At 36.2% G+C, this 16,003-nt stretch overlaps 4 protein-coding genes across 4 annotated transcripts; 1 reads left to right on the forward strand and 3 right to left on the reverse strand.

The window, feature by feature from the left end:
- Window positions 1-438: 438 nt before the first annotated feature.
- Window positions 439-1,923, reverse strand: GCK72_005977 (uncharacterized protein; the record flags this gene model as incomplete). Its single annotated transcript, XM_003108846.2, has 5 exons — window positions 439-545; window positions 959-1,176; window positions 1,225-1,373; window positions 1,661-1,758; window positions 1,803-1,923. The coding sequence occupies 5 exons, from the start codon at window positions 1,921-1,923 to the stop codon at window positions 439-441; spliced, it is 693 nt and encodes a 230-aa protein (XP_003108894.2).
- Window positions 1,924-7,271: 5,348 nt separating this feature from the next.
- On the forward strand, window positions 7,272-8,658 carry GCK72_005978 (uncharacterized protein; the record flags this gene model as incomplete). Its single annotated transcript, XM_053725415.1, has 5 exons — window positions 7,272-7,601; window positions 7,649-7,776; window positions 8,004-8,203; window positions 8,252-8,402; window positions 8,451-8,658. 5 exons carry the CDS (start codon window positions 7,272-7,274, stop codon window positions 8,656-8,658), a joined length of 1,017 nt encoding a protein of 338 aa, XP_053589609.1.
- Window positions 8,659-8,757: 99 nt separating this feature from the next.
- GCK72_005979 (uncharacterized protein) lies at window positions 8,758-10,996 on the reverse strand (the record flags this gene model as incomplete). Its single annotated transcript, XM_053725416.1, has 11 exons — window positions 8,758-8,798; window positions 8,848-8,914; window positions 8,959-9,246; window positions 9,294-9,466; window positions 9,510-9,627; window positions 9,678-9,770; window positions 9,851-9,946; window positions 10,208-10,387; window positions 10,430-10,525; window positions 10,752-10,856; window positions 10,901-10,996. The coding sequence occupies 11 exons, from the start codon at window positions 10,994-10,996 to the stop codon at window positions 8,758-8,760; spliced, it is 1,353 nt and encodes a 450-aa protein (XP_053589610.1).
- A 290-nt stretch (window positions 10,997-11,286) lies between these two features.
- On the reverse strand, window positions 11,287-15,412 carry GCK72_005980 (uncharacterized protein; the record flags this gene model as incomplete). The annotated part of the gene is made up of 9 exons (XM_053725417.1): window positions 11,287-11,391; window positions 11,440-11,583; window positions 11,630-11,770; window positions 14,269-14,435; window positions 14,481-14,790; window positions 14,847-14,929; window positions 14,977-15,181; window positions 15,228-15,332; window positions 15,377-15,412. The coding sequence occupies 9 exons, from the start codon at window positions 15,410-15,412 to the stop codon at window positions 11,287-11,289; spliced, it is 1,296 nt and encodes a 431-aa protein (XP_053589611.1).
- Window positions 15,413-16,003: the final 591 nt, after the last annotated feature.

A 16,003-nucleotide genomic window follows, 5' to 3' on the forward strand; every position in this document is an offset into this window, starting at 1 on the left:
TCAGAGAAACGAAACGATTCTGATTTAATCAGAATGATAAAATGTGTATGAATCGAAATGAAATGTATGTACAAACATTGAATGAAAAGAGGGGAGGGAAATCTGTTTGAAATGTGTGTTGGTTGACTGGCAGCCAGCCAACACATCGATGAGCCGGAAGATAAAGAGAGATTTGAAACAATTGGTCCTTTCTCTCGACTCTCTTCATTTCGTATAGTATTTCACTGGTGATCTGGGAGATCCACTCATTAACACCAACATAAAACATGAAAATAAAGAGAGGTGAAATGTGATTAGATAATGTGATCAAGTTTTTACGAGGGGTGGTGTTTTATTGGGTCCGAAGTCAAAGTACGTCTGGCAGAATAGGTCAAGCTTGATACATATCCTTCAGTACTACGTACTTCATTTTTCTTCATAGATTTCAATCGAAAAACATTAAAACTGACCTAGATAATGCTGCGGAAACCGTCTATTATAAGCAGCACTCTTCAAATATCCGGGTATTGCAGCCGAGATCATCGACTCAGAATCCGTGCTCATCACTGAAAAATCAAAAATCAAAAATCGTGGAGTCTTCTGGTTTTTTTTAGTTAAAAATTACATTGAATTCAATTCATTTGAAAGAGTAGAAACAAAATGACCAAGAAAATAGAATAAAATGAAAATGAAACAGACATCTGGAAGTTTATTACCGAATGGGCGGTAGCGGAAAGATGATCAACTTTTGTTGGTTGAATACATTTTATTCGTTGCTTCTTTCGCCACAACACTATGGGGTTTTTTATTCAAAAAAATATAGTGGTAAGTGGGGTTTTTCGGTTAAAGTTTTGAGTATTGTGAGGGATAAAAGAGATTTTCAACAAATTTTTCGTTAATTTGAAAAGTGTTCTTTCGACAACTCGAATTGAATATTTTTCACAATCACTATAATTTTTGAGAATTTGAAAAAACTCACTTGAGTTATCAAACTGATATGCAGCATGTTGATAGTTCATTGGCGGTCCACTTCGATTTGATGGTGCTGGACCAGGTACTGATGGATACTTTCTCATTTTTCCACTACTTCCATCGGAATGAGTTGATCCTTCGATTGTCAGAAGAAACAATTCGAAAAGATTATTTGAAGAAGGGGATAGCCGTTGGGAATCATCACGAATTTCAGCTTTTACCTCACTACAAGTTTGGTTATTTTCTTTTTATTCTGTTTAAATTAAAACTTACTATCCAGAATCGGGATCCAATGCTTTTCTATAATATTTAAAGTTCGTTCGCATTAAAACACGTTTTAAATCTCCCAAAGTAATGAGATCGGGTGGTACATGAACCTCTAACATGTACGGATCGGTTTCGTCGTCAATGTGGCAGTATACCTGGAAAATTAGAAATTATTACTTTTCTATATTGAGGACAATTTTTTTATTGTAGCCTTTTGAAAACATTCGGTGGCATGAAATAAGATATTTTTCGTTTTTTCTAGTCTGTCTAAAATACAGTTTTGTAAATTTTAAAGTAAACTTCATCTGTTTCCAGTTTTTGCGAAAGCTCTCTTCTCATTTTTTTTCCGAAAACTGTTTATTTTCTCAAGAAATAGAGTGAAGACTTAATGGCCTTGATCCTAAGCTCCAACCGTTTTCAAAGCTTTTTTCAAAAGACTTACTTTGGTCATCGTGTGCAGAAATGGTTGCTGTTTGACAGCTGTCGTTGCCTCCGATGCTTGAGAGTATTGAGCTGATGAAACTGACTTATTATCAAAGTCTGAAATGATTCTTATTTGAAATACATTTAAAATTCGGACGAACCATCATCTTTTCCTCCTTCCTCTCCTTGGTCTCTCAACCGAAGTCTCTCCATCAATGACGTCGGATTCCCGACGTCTGGAGCATCTAATGACGAGTCCACCCGAGGTGGAGACTCTGCCATTTTGCTGAAATATTGGGATATATTCGAGATTCAGAAGCTAAGAAGTTGTGAGTCAAAGTAAAGAAGTCATAAATCAAAGGGTATTGAAATGTGTGAACACCGTCACGTCATTTCACACATCAAGAAAAAAGAGAAGAAGTAAAAAATAGATTTCGATATGGGAACAAGATTCTCTCAGAATTAATTACAGATTCGAAACATTTTTCGGCAACTTATTCATTCCCAATTCTTCAAACAGTGCATTGTCCAATAATTCGAATAGTTGTGACTATTCAAAACACAATACTTTTTTTGGAAGTTTTCGGAAAAGTGAGGAAACTAACAAAAGAATGAAACTTGTGGAATAGAAAGAAGTAATGGAAAAACGCCAAAAAAGTTTCCATCGTCCGAAAATGTCGAGCATATTTTCAATGTCCAGGGATGTGGAAGCTCTCTGTGGGAGCCCGTTGGGAATTTATTTTTCTCACACAAAAAGGGAGAAAAATGTAAGTGTAGAAGAAGAAGAAGAATAGAAAGGAGAGAAAAAGGACAGATGGAAAGAAATGGGGTGTTGTGTTGGGTGGAATGGGTGAGAGATTGTGGTGGAAAGTAGTGGAATTGAAGTGGAACATCGAGAGAAATAGAGAAAGAAAGAGAAAGAGACCCCGGGGTGGTAGTGGTGACACTTGGCCACCGAATTTATACGAGAAGAAGAAAGAAGAGGAAGCCAAGATGGACTGCCAACTAACAATACACACGGACACGCAATTCTGGGTAAGAACAAGCTCTTTTCTCTTTTTATTTCATTTTCATTTATTGAGATCAACTTTGTTTAGACTCAACTTTTTGGAGCAATCTAGTGGAAAATGTTCCTAAGATACCCCACATGAAAAAGGCTGTGGGATTTAGAAAAGTTAGAAGATTCGATTGAGTTCGAATTCCGGAGCACATTAATTGAGTAATTCCATATTTCAAGAAAAAACGGATAAAAAACACAACTAAATTTTGAATTGACATTTAAAAATATGGTACGGTAATTACTTCTTAGCTGTAAAATTCTGAAGAACAACTCAATGAAAACTTTTTCAAAAAACTATCAATTTGATAACGAATGTGATCAGTGAAATTATAATAAATTATTGCGAATGACTGATTAAGAACAAAACATTGAAAGAAAAAACCTCCGAATTCGAAATTAACGTTTTTCAATGTTCAAAAAACAAGAAAAGAGTCCCATTCAACAAATTTCGCAACATGTTTTGTTCCACTGGAAACTTATTCAATTATCTGTCTCGACGTTTGGTCTAAACTCAATTGAGATCAGTTTCCTTGTTAGAAAAGAAATCATGTGAGAAATTGTAGATCTTGTTAGAATTATGTGTGAATTGAATTACATGTTGTTAAATAATTCTGAAACTAATGAGAAAATAGTAGAGGATTTACTCCATTCAGATCAAAAAGATAATCACAAGCCCTATTGAAAACTATTCGTCTGATTGTTGTGTAACTCAAGTATCTTAGGTTTTTGAAAGACATATGACACTGTTCAAACTACAGGAAAACGAGATGAACACGAAGGTGTTTTGTTAGATAAAGAATGAAATCAATATGATCAAGAGAAAGAGAAAATATATAGTTTCTCATGGGAAAATGCACTTTCTGTTTGGGAACTTTTGATTGGTGGACACCAAGAAGGGTGGGAGAATGGTGGTAAATATGAATACAGGCCGACACCAAATGTAATAAAGGGAAACAGAGACCACTTTGTGTGCGAGGTATCAAAAGAGCACATGAAATAGAGATACATAGAGAAACTAGGGGTGAGAGAGGGGCAAAAGGTGCTACGTCATAGGCATCCATCCCGCCGATAATAATTGTAGAGATAGGCAGAAAGATAGTAACAGAGAGGAGATACACAGACAACGAGACAAGTCGGATGGAGCATCCCGCACGGGCTCAAGTGAGATACGTGAGAGTTGTTTGCAGACCTTGTATCTCTGCTGCTTACCTAAATACCTCAAAAATTGCTCAATCCACTTTAAGAAGAACTGATAAGTGAACTTGTTTGGGTGGTATGTAGAACTCGAAAAGAGAAAGGTTGAAAGATCATTCGTTCGGAAGAAAGGTTCAAAGTGGATGAACAAAACACAAGGGGGGTTTCAAAACAGAATACTAATCGGATAGTTTTCTTGTTCTATTTTAACTACTACACCTCAGAATTGATTCGGAAATTCAGAAGGATTCTTTGAAACTGAAACAAAATAGAGAAATGTTTCGTGTTATGTAATGAAATATGAAACCTCACAATTTGTTCTATAAATTATTAAACACTGTACTATACGTTTCATTCGTATTCGATTTACTCGGTCTCCCTAGATTTTTGGTTTTCTGCTAGAAGCACTCTAGAATTTTCAGGAACAGTTCATCAAATCTTAAATGAGAAGATTCTGAAAAGAGCTGTTTTACAGTATTAAGAAGACAGGTTCATTTTTGAGGTTCATGAAAATTTTAAGTTCGTGAGATAGTGTCTGGCTCTAAAGGAACAACCTGGAACGTTTTTTTGAATTTTACAAATATTTTTTTCTAGAAAGTTACTAAAAAATCGCACTTTCAAGGCCATATCTATTCAGAGAACGCTCGAATAATTAATATTTTTAATTAAAACAAAACAAGAAGAAGTTTGTTTCACAAAATATACAAAAAAGAACTTCAAATGCTCTTTTACTGTAACTTTATTGACTTTTTGACTCGTTACCAATCTTGCTACCTGAGTTTAAATTGTTCCCAGGAACAAAATAAATAATAAGAATCTAAATTCAATTTCTCACAATTTGTATTTCGATTTTTAGACTATGTGACGGTCTATTGAATGGAAATGTTGGAATCCTTACAGTTTGAATATGTAGAAACTCTCTTTTGTGAAGTCTTTTATGCCAGGTTTCTTCAAGAAAAATTACTAGCATCTCCGAATGGAGCCGTAGCATGAGAAAATGAACAGAGCCAAAAACTTGCGGACGTGTCCTGCCACCCGGATAAATGTAAATGACCAGTCGTGAAAAAAGAGCCAAGAACACTTTTGGAGAAATAAATAGCCAAGTTGAGTGACACGTGGAAATGGCAAATTAAATTGAGAACCACCCTTCACTGGAAAGTGGACGTATTGGCAAGAGAGGAGTGTAATCCATGATGTAGAAGGGAAAGTGGAATGTCTTGTGCGCGAGATGAGTGACAACTGAACAGAGGAAAGAAAATTGGAATAAGAAGAAGACGACGAACGGAGAAGAAGAGGGCACCAAGACGAATGGGAGGGCACTCATTGAAACTAATAAGCCGAATGTACGAAACAAAGGAATGGATTGAAGACCAGATGTCTCCAAACGATGGACCTTACTAATTTCTTCGACAAAGGCGCCGAGAAGCCGAAGACGTCACATAATGGAATGTGTTTTATGGTGACAAACTGGCAAGATTCCGAGATTTTTTGGCACGATCGAATATGACAAAACGAACGAAAATCCAAAACATCTGGCAGTTGGACGGCAGAGGCAAAGAGAGGTCATATTGTGTGAACTTTGCGGGGAAATTGATGAGTATTTCGGGTTTTTGGGAGAACGAGAATATGGAATTTTAACCTTGAGAATCTATTTCATTCCGAAGTTGAACAAGTGAACTTGTTTCATAGATTAGAATCAGTCATGAATTTTTCCGAATTTCTGAAAAGTTGGAAAAAATAAGTAGAAAGATAAAATCTCCAGTACCAGATGAACCAAAAACGCCAAAGAGTCTCATAAGAGATGAACTGAGACACTTCCAGATAACTTTTCAGTCAGAGGTTTACATCACTTGACCCAGCAAATTTGTTTTTAAATACGTCGATGTTTCTTTTGAAAAAGTTTCAAAACTGAAAAATCAAGGGAAAATCGAATTAAATATAACATTTTTCAAATTTTGATCTATAAAACGAAGGGACGGTTAGTGAAAATGTCGCAGACTAGCAACAGTTTCTTCTATCATTCTTTTTCTATAAAATAACAATTTGTGTTAGTTCTTTTTGTTGTACATAAAGTTTTTTTCTGATGTAAACTTTTACAAAACTCTTATGAGCATCTATTAGCACGGCCAGCTTCTTACAATCGCGCTCTACCGAATTCGAAGAAAATTGTAGGCAAAATTGAGAGACTCAGAGAAGAAAACACATCTTTCAAGGGCATTTCGGTGGAGCGCTGTTGTAAGAACTGTGCCGAGCTAATACAGATCGCTACAAAAATTAGTGTCAATTGAAGAGTTATATAAGGAACAAACTTAAACCATACTTGTCAAAAATCGGGCCGGCCCGGCTCGGCTCGGCTCGGCCCGGCCCGGCCCGTCGGCCCGGATTCGAAAATGTGTACTTATTTTGTAACACAATTTTCTGAAAATTTTCGAAAATTTAGAGTAAAAATGCTTAAATTATCATACATATTAACCTTTTTATTGAATTTTGAAGTTTTATTCGAAAACTTTATTTTTTCAAAAAATTTCCCAAAAAAACATCAAATTTTCAAAAATGTTTCAAAAAATGTTTCAAAACGGGCCGAGCGGGCCGGGCCGGGCCGAGATTTTTCCTGATTTTGGCCCGGCCCGGCCCGTGACAAGTATGACTTAAACTATAATTTTATAAACAAAAATTGGAGTTTAATGTTTGTAAAGTTAAGTTTTGGTGATTCCTTAATTTAAAGTCTGTGAAAGTAAAAATATAATTTATGTTTCTCAATCAGAAAAGTGTGAGCCAATGTTTTTTATTTTTTCGTCATTCTCAGTACTGTATTCTAAATTAAAAAGATCGTCTGGTCTTGTGGATATAATGCGGCAAACTTAAATAAATTTTGCGACTTCCAGAGTTCATTGGATGTGGTCAATAGATAATTTATTGCAATAGAAACCCTATGCAAAAACTTTTTTTGATGTAACAACACCGTTGCAACTTTTCAACTTCCTTTCAGGTTTTCCCGACTCTCGATGGATTACTTCTGTCTCAAATTCTGTAAACCTATTCCAACGGTCTGAAACGTTTTGAGCTACACCAAATTTTGCCGAGATACTGTAACTCTGATAACTCATGTGTCTGATATGTATTTTGTCTTCTAACAACCACTGAATATTCTAGTTTTTGAATCAATACAAGAGTGTATGTGGAGGGTGACGGGAGGGGGGTGTCACCCCCCTAGACCCCCCCCCCTTTGTCGCTTTTCCGCTCTTTCTTTCACATTCTCCGTCTTTTTCTATCTCGCAACCCCCCCCCCCCCCAAACCTTCTTCTCTCTTTTCCCTCACATCTATCGATTTATTTTGTATAAATCACGGGATTTTATTCATTATTCTAATTTTAGAATGGAATCCGATGGACTAGATGGATTCGACTACACTCAACCTCTTCAATATGCTTTATCCCAACTGACTGGAGGATATCCAACAGAAGACGAACAGTTCGCAAATGTTCACTTTCCAAAACCATCTTCTCTATCTGCAATGGCAGAGGAAGATGATGCAGATAGACCGCCTCCAACGACGAATGAAATCATCGATGAGCTGGTTGAAAACGTGGACAATTATCCAAAAGTGGTACAAACAATGATGCAGAGAGGACTTCTCAAAAAACGACAACAATGCCGAAAATGCAATAGAATGATGCATTTGAGACGGAGAAAGACTTGTTATGAGGTTCGTTTTGATGTTATATTTGAGTAAAATTCGTTTTTTTTTCTCAGTGGCGTTGTCGTACAAGAGACAAGAAGGGAGATTGCTCATCATGTTCCATCAAGTATGGAAGTTGGTTCGAACTCACAAAACTTTCATTCAAAATCATCTTTAACTTTTTGGTCATGCATTGCAAAAAGTGAGTTTTCATCCGAACATATTTATGTGGTCAGTTTTGTTAGGATAGTATGTCTATATTTCTCTCCAAAAAGAGATTAGCGTTCCGTTTGCGTTGAGAGTGGTCTTAGCGAGGTCATTCTACGGGATGATGGTAACATTCTCGAAAATAAGTTTTTCTGAATTGATCTAACTTCATCTAACTTATTTAAGATATATTTCGAAGTCAAATCTAATTTCAATTTCCAGTTGTTCTACGGGTCACATGGCAACTATGTTGAAACTATCGAGTCATTCAGTCAACGAAATGAGAAGAATCGTTTACGATTTGACGGATAGAATAACTGCTAAATACGGACAAATCGGTAAAAATAAACAAGGAGTTTACATGGAACTTATCACACTTCAACCTAGAAAAGGAAGTGTCAATGTATACAAAGTATTGGCAGGTAACAGGAAAAACTTGAGAAATCTGCGATTGAGAACTTCATTTTCAGGCCAAGAAACTGGATCCAATCGATGCTTTGCAGTAGTTCTCTCAGATTCAACAACAGCAACTTTTGAGAGAATGAAGAATCAATACGTGGATCCACAGGCACATATCACTATGGTGAAGACTTTGAATGAAAACGATGCAAACATTGCCACGTGGGTGATAAATTCAATCGAATCAAATTTAATGATGTACTTTTCCAGAGTCAGCGCCGTATTTTTCGATGAAGAAGAGTATTATCATCACGAGAAAGATCGATTTTTCACAAATCTTCGTCAAAATCATCCGGAAAATGTGTTCTCGAATTTTTTGACTTTACAATGTTGGTTGAATGATCAAGTTGTTCGAAAAACGGAAGGAAAGATGATGTTGGAAAAATGTTTTGAGGAGTTGAGAACATATATAGAGTAAATAACTTTATTCCCGGGAAATGGACAGGATTTACTGCAACTATCATGTTACGAGTAATTGAATTAAATGAATAAATTAGATTTACTTATTTTTGAGGACTTAAAAAAATCCCATGAAGTCGTTTTGGATTGCAAGGATCACTGAAATTGAGTTATTTTCACTTTTTCAACTAACAAAAACCGAATGTACCTGCAATCAGAAACAGAGAAACTGTACTCATTCCAGCGTGCTTGGCATCCAAATCAGTGTAGCACCACTGCAGGAAAGTTTGAAATTAAATGCATTTTCCATGAAACTTACTTGATCAATTGGTTGGTCGGGTTTAATTGTTTGTGCGAAGTTTCTCAGAATATCCAGACTGCAATAAGAAGTTCCGTTTGGACATCCTTGAATTCCCATCGTGATATCCTTGAATCCAGAGTTCTCCTGTTCATGATAAACCATTTTGAAATATGGTTTATTGTCTGCATGATCGATATAAAGTTCAAGAAGAACAGCAGCAGAGTATAATGGATATCCTCCGTTTGGTTTAACTGCATACTCTTCAATCAGAAGGGCCGAGAAGAAGGCGTAGATAGTAGTGTCGTGCTGTAGCTGGTCATGTAAATACTCGTTTCTTTGAGAAAGTAACTTACAGCAGAATATACGTAATTCTTCAAATTGTTAATCCATGTACAGTTCGGTGTTGTTTTTCCTTGACAATTCAATTTTATATTCATATGCATCACCATATCATCTAAAATAGGTCCTCCGCGTACTTTACGTGTCAAAACTCCCACATCATGCCCATTTACAACATTTGGAACAGCTGAAACTCAATATGTACAGTTGTTCATGCCTAATATCCATACTTTTGAAAATTCCATTCTGATAAAGTTGAACTTGATCATTAATTGCATCTGCTTGAGCGTACAAATCATCAGTAAACCAAGTATTTTTTGTTCGGATCGTGTCATTATAATAAATTTGCTGAAAATTCATTACTTGATGACGTCATTCCATGTTTCCCTTATTCTCACTTCAATGTACAAAGCATTTGTGATGATCCACAAATTGTCAATATCAACTGTTTGTCCCGTGAATTTTGTCAAATTTCCGAGCATAGATTGAACCTGAAAAAGCCATGAAAAATGTTAAGTATGTCGTGTTTCCGTGTTTCCGATAAGAACTTTGTTGCGAAGTTTCTTCTCACCTTTTCCGAATTGATAAAGTTCTTAACCTCGTCGGAAGTTTTTGCAAGATTCCAGACTTGCTCACGGAATGGACAAGTGGCTTCCATGTTCCCGAGCTGAAACAATATTTGGAATACAAATTGTGTTAAGAATCTTTCTGATAGTGTAGGATGACTCAGAAAGTTCAAAGTCACAAAGTCCACTAATGGATTCTTCAATAATTGTACTCATTACGAAACACTTCGAGGTGAATCAATCATACCACCCTTTTCATTTATTAATCGTCTTAAAACATTTCCTTCTTTTCTATTACTGCAATCACTTCGTCACTCATGTCTACACGTAGTTTCATCTAATCGGACTACGGTAGCACTCACGTGATCTGTGTCATCATCTACAGTATGCACTGCAATAGGCACGTATCCTGTTGGCCATCCTGTAATATTTGGATAATCAACATCTGGGACACTGCTTCCGTCGTTTTGTCCGTATTGACCGAGCAAGTTAGACATTGCCGAAATAATAGTTCTGTTGACATCTGTTGAGCGGACGTAAATCTGAAATTCTGAATTGGTAGAAGTAGAAGAACAAGTGGTTACCTGTTTCGCATTGTATTTTGTGGGGAAAAATTGATAATCACCAACATAACGCGAACGGAGCATCTTTCCTAAGTTTAAATGTTGTTTCATACCGGCCTGTAAGAAAGATTTAACATATTTTGGAAATAGGATTCCAATTGCTGAGCTCATTTTTCTTGTTTCGTTATTAAGTGAGTTTCAAAAAACTGTAATTGCATTTTTAATGAGTCAGTAGATATTAGCCATTAAGCTGAAAAACATTCCAAAATTTTAACTTCGCTATCAAACTTTTGAAGAGAACATATTCTAAACATTCAAACACTTCTCATCTCCCCTCACTCACCGGACTCAATTGTCCCCATCCACCACCTCCGAATGTCCACGCATCTTCTTGAAATGGATCTGTTGGGAATGTTTTTGTTGGTGACCGATCTCCATGTCTCCAAAGCTATAACGTTTCTTTTAAAACTGAAAACTGATTGTTTTTCTTACTGTTTGTACAAAAATTAATTCTTTGGTACCATCAGAATAGGTCGTTACGTGACCTGAAAGAGCAAGAAGAGCCAATATAGAAATGGCAGAGACCATAGTGAAAGTTACCCTGAAAAACAATTTTAAAAAATTGTGATTTCGAGTTTCAAGAAAAGAGTTCAGAGACGAAATAAAAATGGAAAGATGTAGTAATGCGTTTTATCAGTTGACTACCACTGTCGCTTCAATATTCTCTTTTTTTTTGATAATGATCAATGCTGTTTTATCATCAATTTGGAAGAGAAATGTCTAAAACTTTAATACAATTTACAATGACAAAACCCCTTTATTCAGCAACTGTTTTGAGCAGATATTAAAATGTACAGATGAGTAATTGCAGTTGAAAACTATTTAGAAGAAGACACAAATAAATAGAAAAGAGTGAGAATCAGAAGAGATGAGAAGGCAGAAGACGTTGACGATGAGCTAGAGAGAATATTATAGTCGCACCACTGAAAATGTTTTTGAAAATAAGAATTACTGAGATTTTAATTGAATACCTGGTTCATTTCCATTTCTGGTTTGTATGTATCTGAATAGTTTTTAAGAACTGAAAGTGGACAGTAATCATTTCCATTGCATCCCGGAATTCCAGAAGTCAACACATAGTTGAGAGTATCATTTTCATGACGATGATAAATCAACTAGAAAAATGAAAACAAATTGGAAACAAAAAAAACTTGAAAATACCTTGAAAAACGTTTCATTAGACTTTGTTTCTTGCCACTGTTCAAATACAGCACATGCTGAATACAGAGGGTATCCACGTGGTTGAACAGCCAGATGAGCAACTCCGAGCAACGAGAAAAGAGCATAGAGAGTGGTATCATGCTAAAAATTTAACTTTTGAAAAAAACATTTAAGAGACAATGTCTCGCTCAAGCCACCAGGCCATGTTACACATGCACCAAGTTGATCCGTTCCGGCTGATTTTGTGATATGTTAGTACCCTAGGAATTGTAAGAATTTTATACTACACCAGATTAGGCTCCGCCCCCTTTGACCTACCGAAACAATCGATTGAAGTTGAAAAATGAAAATTTTTCTTTCGAAAGATAGGATCAAAATCTCTTCAGAAATGAATTGCCAGCCTTATTTCGTGCATTCTATAAGATGTACACTTTTTTCTAGCTCCCCTGCATCATATAGAAAAAATCACTTTTTTGAAACATTTGTTAATTTTTTCATGTTTTTTGAGTTTTTCGGCATGTCGAAGTACTGTGGTCCAAAGTAAATTTATGATGTTTAGATACATATTTGTCGTGGATTGGTTTTGTGTATGGCTGGTGAGGCCTCCAATCCATGATTTTAGTTGTTGTTGAGCAATGCATGATGTTGGGTAGTTCGAACAGTTGTTGATGCACGAATGGTTTATTACCGAAGCATAATAGATGCTTTGGTAGAATATTAGTCGAAGAAGTGGGAATAATAGTGAGAAGTCACATGAGCGGGGGCAAAGAGTAGTAAGTAAGGAAGATTGAATTAGGAAGTAATCCTGAAAAGGTGTGAGAGGTGATGGGCGGAATCTCATAGAAATGTTCTAGAAACAATGGGAGAAATAGCGAGTGGAAAGGGGAGAGTGCTAGAGATATTAAGGCGGGGGCGGCAATTGAATGAATTGTTTTCCCTCGCTGCCGTCGAGCGCGGATGCATCCTCTTCCACGAGCTTCTCGTCCACGGCCATCACGAATTATCCTCGCTTTGGTGACTTGTACTCGATGGGTTGAAGAATCCATTGAAGAGTTGAGAGATTTCCGATAAGAATCTCATTGAATGATAGGTCGTGGATATATCCGAAGGAGGATATCCACGACACTCCGGGAAAGGGGGATCAACGAAACGTAGTGTAGTTGATGGCGTGACGTCTCCAGTCCCAGATGTGATTCGTCTTGAAGTCTCCTGTTCTTCTTTGAGATTCTTCGTCCATCTCCGCGTTGCTTTGGTATTTGGATCCTTCCATCGGTTGTTGCCACGTTGGATGATACTTTAGCTCAACACCTCATACTTGTTATTTCATCTAACAGAGTACGAAGCATCAGCTAAATAGGTCGTGGATATAACCAGGATGGTATATCCGCGACAATATTTGTGTGGGCTATCCGAAAATATAAAGATTTATCCCAGATTTGGGTGTCTAGCTGAGTTATGATCCAAAAAATGACGAAATTTAATGCATTTCAACGTACTCCCCTCCATGGTAAAAAATGGGTGGTTGACAAAAATCAAAAATATTTCTGATTTAAGTTGAACAGAGCTAGTGTAGTGTTCACACAACTTTTCAGACAATTCTAGCCATGTTTCAGTGAGTTACAGACACCTCCTCCATTTTTTCGACTCAAAAAGTTTGAGCTCTTGTAACTTTTCAGATTATGACTCAAAATCTTAGAAACTTCGAGAAAATGATGGAATATACTACAAAAACACAATCAATAAGCTGAAAGTAATTTTTTTAGAAAGTACTGGTATTTCATGCGCCAGAATATCTCACTATCATTGATCCATGAAGCTATCGGTTATGAAATGAAGCGAAAGTTGAACAAAATGGCAGAAAATGACTTTCAGCTAATTGATTGTGTTTTTGTAGTATATTCCATCATTTTCTCGAAGTTTCTAAGATTTTGAGTCATAATCTGAAAAGTTACAAGAGCTCAAACTTTTTGAGTCGAAAAAATGGAGGAGGTGTCTGTAACTCACTGAAACATGGCTAGAATTGTCTGAAAAGTTGTGTGAACACTACACTAGCTCTGTTCAACTTAAATCAGAAATATTTTTGATTTTTGTCAACCACCCATTTTTTACCATGGAGGGGAGTACGTTGAAATGCATAAAATTTCGTCACTTTTTGGATCATAACTCAGCTAGACACCCAAATCTGGGATAAATCTTTATATTTTCGGATAGATCACACAAATATGTATCTAATCATTATAAATTTACTTCGGACCGCAGTACTTCGACCAGCCGCAAAATCCAAAAAACATGAAAAAATTGACAAATTTTTCAAAAAAGTGATTTTTTCTATATGATGCAGGGGAGCTAGAAAAAAGTGTACATCTTATAAAATGCACGAAATAAGGCTGGCAATTCATTTCTGAAGAGATTTTGATCCTATCTTTCGAAAGAAAAATTTTCATTTTTCAACTTCAATCGATTGTTTCCGTAGGTCAAAGGGGGCGGAGCCTAATCTGGTATGGTATAAAATTCTTAGAATTCCTAGGGTACTAACATATCACAAAATCAACCGGAACGGATCAACTTGGTGCATGTGTAACATGGCCTGGTGGCCTATGCTCCATCCAGTCAGAGATTGTCTCTAAAAAAGTACTCACAGCGGAATATGCGAAAAACTTCATTCGTTTTGTGTAAGCGCACTCTTTTCCATCACTTGAACTGCATTCCGTTTTTCTATTCATATGATTGTATATATCATTTACAAGTGTTCCACCACGAATTTTTCGAAGATATTTTCCAATGTCAAGTCCATTCACAATTACTCCTAAAATTAAAACATTTTTAAATAGAATAGGGATTATCTCTCTACCTTCTAACCCTAATCCATTTTGAAAATCTTGAACTTGAGAGTTCACAATATCGATTTGTTCAAACAAACTGTCAGTGTACCATGGAGTGAATCGTTGAAAATCAACTGGATAATACTGTTTCTCAATTTTTAATGCATTGTAAAGAATCCAAAGATTTTCAGGATTAATGTCCTCTCCACAATAATTCGTGAGATTTCCCATGAGAGCTTTAACATCGGAACGATTGAAATAACTTGAAACAATGTCAGTTGTCTTTGCCATATTCCAAACGGTATCTTGTAATGCACATGCATTGTCAACGGATAGAAGCTGAGAAATAGTTAGGATTCGTTTTCAAAAACTCATCAAAACTCAAAAGTACTTACATGATCTTCTGCATCGGGAATAGTGTGAATCGGAATAGGAACAAATCCAGCTGGCCAACCAATAACATCTGGATAGTCGATATCTGTAACATCTTCAATTTTGTAAAGTATTTTTCTCAAATTTCATTACTTGGCTCAGTTACATTCTCTTTGTCCAAGTTTCCATACATTCCAACCATATTTGAAAATGCAGAAAGAAGCGTTCTATTCTTATCGGTTGACCTCACAAAAATTTCCTGTTGATCGTATCGTTTCTTCAAAAATGCATAAGGCTGTCCATTAACATATCGGGCTCTCAGTTTCTGACCCAGTTGCATGTGCTGTCTCATTCCAATCTGAAATTCGGATAATTGGATTACGTTGCCAATGTTCTTATCATACCGGTGTCAATTGACCCCATCCACCACCTCCAAATATCCAATAAGCCTCAGTGAACTGATCATTATGATATGTTTCAGTAGGTGTTCTATCTCCATGTCTCCATAACTGAAAATCTTCATTCTTCTCCTACAATAATATGTTTGACCTACTGCTTGAACCATCATCAATTTCATTGTTCCATTCATTACGTCTGCTGTCGATAAAATACATTGGGATAATAGAATAGGAATAGAATATAAAACCACCCTCATCATTGCGAACCCAAGCTGAAAATACAAAATTAATGGGTCAAAACTGTTCTTTGGCTCAAAAAAAGAAGAGGAAAGAAACGAAAATCAAACAAAAAATGAAACTGAAGAGGCGAGAAAAAGCGGATTGAACTGTTAAAATAGCGTCAAAGTTGACACTTATCAGTTATCAGAGTTTATGTTGACTTAATGGACTTCTCAACGGGTTTTAGATGCCAATGGGAGATTGTTTCTTGCAGAATGAGTGGTTTTATGCATTCACAGCACTTTTCTTTTTCAAAAAAATAGTAATCGTCACAGATTATGATGTTTTGGAATATGAAAATTGAAATATCTCTTTTCGAAAAATTTAAATTCTGTTTTGTTTCGATGAAACTCAGTCGAACGTTGAGTCAAACGGAAGTTTAGAATCCTCTTTGTTTGAAACTAATCCCTAAAGTTCAGTGTGTTTGTTTTGAGTACTGTTAACTCGTTCAAACAAAACGGCAGAACTTTTTGTCTAGTGAGATCACAAATAACGAAACTACA

The sequence above is a fragment of the Caenorhabditis remanei genome, chromosome II, assembly GCF_010183535.1.
Source record: "Caenorhabditis remanei strain PX506 chromosome II, whole genome shotgun sequence".
NCBI lineage: Eukaryota > Metazoa > Nematoda > Chromadorea > Rhabditida > Rhabditidae > Caenorhabditis > Caenorhabditis remanei.